This window comes from Clinocottus analis, unplaced genomic scaffold (assembly GCF_023055335.1).
Source record: "Clinocottus analis isolate CAN_PGR_092001 unplaced genomic scaffold, fCliAna1.0.p SCAF_21, whole genome shotgun sequence".
NCBI lineage: Eukaryota > Metazoa > Chordata > Actinopteri > Perciformes > Cottidae > Clinocottus > Clinocottus analis.
In genome coordinates, this window is record NW_027175943.1 from 477,392 (window position 1) to 479,891 (window position 2,500).

General features: G+C 46.9%; 1 protein-coding gene across 3 annotated transcripts in view; it reads right to left on the reverse strand.

Moving 5' to 3' along the window:
- Positions 1-455: 455 nt before the first annotated feature.
- The window catches only part of sgms2b (sphingomyelin synthase 2b), a 7,713-nt gene continuing 5,668 nt past the window's right edge, over positions 456-2,500 (reverse strand). For all 3 annotated transcript variants that reach the window (XM_068587450.1, XM_068587452.1, XM_068587449.1), the window contains exons 5-7: positions 1,983-2,078; positions 1,594-1,760; positions 456-1,413 (exon numbers count right to left, since the gene is read on the reverse strand). In XM_068587450.1, the coding sequence (XP_068443551.1) occupies positions 1,240-1,413; positions 1,594-1,760; positions 1,983-2,078 (437 nt within the window). In that variant the 3' untranslated portion in view covers positions 456-1,239. The remainder of the gene's footprint in view (positions 1,414-1,593; positions 1,761-1,982; positions 2,079-2,500) is intronic.

Sequence of the window (2,500 nt, forward strand, 5' to 3'; positions counted from 1 at the left end):
CCACTACTACTACTACTACTACTACTACTACTACCACCACTACTACTACTACTGAAACCATTATTACAACTTCCATTTCTAATACCCTCATCATCATCATCACTACGTCAGCCAATTAAAAAACTTCTACTTCCATTTCTACCACCAATAATACTACCACTACTTCCATTATGACTACTACAACCACCATTAATACCGTTGTTGTAGTATAATCATTCGTAACTTCACTGTAATGATTTTTTACTTCATACATGGATATCTTGTCATTTCAGAGTATTACGTCGTTGTATTCCCGTAGTAAAAGTACTACAATAAAATGACGTGTTTTTTTCCTTCCAGCTGGAGTCTGAGTGCAGCGGGACCCTGAACGCAACGCCGTACGTTCAAGCAGCTTTCACCGCGATGCGTTCGAGGACCCTTCACACAGAGTTTGACCAACGACATCGACGGCAAAATGAAAATAAACCTTTTATTATCAAAGCAAACATCCGACTGTGAGACGTGTGTTCTCGTCAGAAACATCCGGTAACACTTTGAAAGTTACTTCAGGAACTTGAAGCAGCAGTTTGGAAGTTTCTTCTGACGATGGAGGAAACTATTTCCTCCACATGTCGACTTGTAAATATAACTTAAACAACAACAACCGAACACAGGAAGACATTTATGAAATATACTCAGAACCTGGTGCTTTCATGGAAGCTCGACTTCAAGCATCGTTTAGCTCGATGCGTGTTAGCATGATGCTAACTAGCGTTCCCTCCACAGCGCGGCAGCTTTCTGGAGAAGAAGAGTCCACGTTTTATGAAGGTTGATCTAGTCGCTTACTGGAGCAACAGAGGAACCACAGCTGGTCTGCCCGAAGCTCATGACCCGTTAGCCCGTTAGCCTGTTAGCCCGTTAGCCTGTTAGCTAACGGGCACTCTGGAGACGGCCATGAAGTCTGGAACTCGCAAAGACGTTTTTCCTTTTCAGAATTTAAAGCATTTCTCTCTAAATGTTCTGAATTGAAACTCTTTCAACGTGAAACTCGTCTCTGCTGCTGAGCGTCCAGAAGTCTCAGAGAGGAGGAGGAAGAGGAGGAGGAGGAGGAGCAGCCGCCATTTTGTCTGAACGCTGAACCTGAAACCTGTGAATAAACATCACGATAATGTGAACACCTCTGGAAATAAATTAACTATCATACAGGCCTCCTGCTCCTCCTGCTCCTCCTGCTCCTCCTGCTCCTCCTGCTCCTCCTGCTCACTCGTCCCTCCCCCCCCCCACCATGCGGTACCGCTGCCTGCAGGAGGCCGGCAGCGGTACCGGCAGACAGAACTCGATGGGCACCGTCGTCTGGACGTTCCTCTCCAGGAAGTTGAAGACGGGATTCCACCAAGTTCTGGACAGGAAGCTGCAGGGAGGCTGCTGCTGCGCCTGAGACACACACACACACGCACACACACACGCACACACACGCACACACACACGCACACACACACACACACACACGCACACACACACACACACAGAGTCAAGATGTGTCCTACGTGTGTGGGCCATGCTGTGTGTGTGTGTGTGTGTGTGTGTGTGTGTGTGTGTGTGTGTGTGTCCTACGTGTGTGTGGGCCATGCTGTGGTACCACCAGAAGCAGCGCGTGGTGGCGATGTAAGCGACCACCACGTCGATGCTGTAGTGCTCATGAGCCACCAGGATGCAGAGCAGCCCCGAGGCGCTGAGCGACCAGCAGAACCAGCGGTACCACCACATGCAGCGGGGGGAGTCTGCAGCAGCAACAACAACACAACAACAACACAACAACAAGATATTAACATCACAGGGAGGAGAATACATGAAGTTATGTGACAAGAACTAATAAAGTTTAAAGTAACATTACAAGTAACAAAATGTCTTTTTTATCTCAGCATTTATAGATTTGTTTGTATTTTGAACTGATTAAACCCTGAAACAACAACAACAACAACAACAACAACATGAGCACTCACACTCCTGGATGAAGAGGTAGGAGAGTGTCAGCATGACGGTGTGACCGCTGTACAGGAAGTCACCGCACATCAGCTGAGAGCCGGTCAGAGACAGACCTGAAGGCAACACGAGAGCTTTAGACCCTGAAGGCAACACCAGAGCTTTAGACCCTGAAGGCAACACCAGAGCTTTAGACCCTGAAGGCAACACCAGAGCTTTAGACCCTGAAGGCAACACCAGAGCTTTAGACCCTGAAGGCAACACCAGAGCTTTAGACCCTGAAGGCAACACCAGAGCTTTAGACCCTGAAGGCAACACGAGAGCTTTAGACCCTGAAGGCAACACCAGAGAATAGTTCTGTTTAGCTAACTACGTTTAGGCTAAGCTAAATTATTTTATGCTAAGATAACTACCTTTAAGATAGCTACTTTTATGCTGTGCTAGCAACCCTAATGCTAGCTACGTTATGTTTGCTAGCTATCTTTATGCTAAGATATCTACCTTTCAGATGCAAAGCCAGTAAATCTTATTCAAGCCA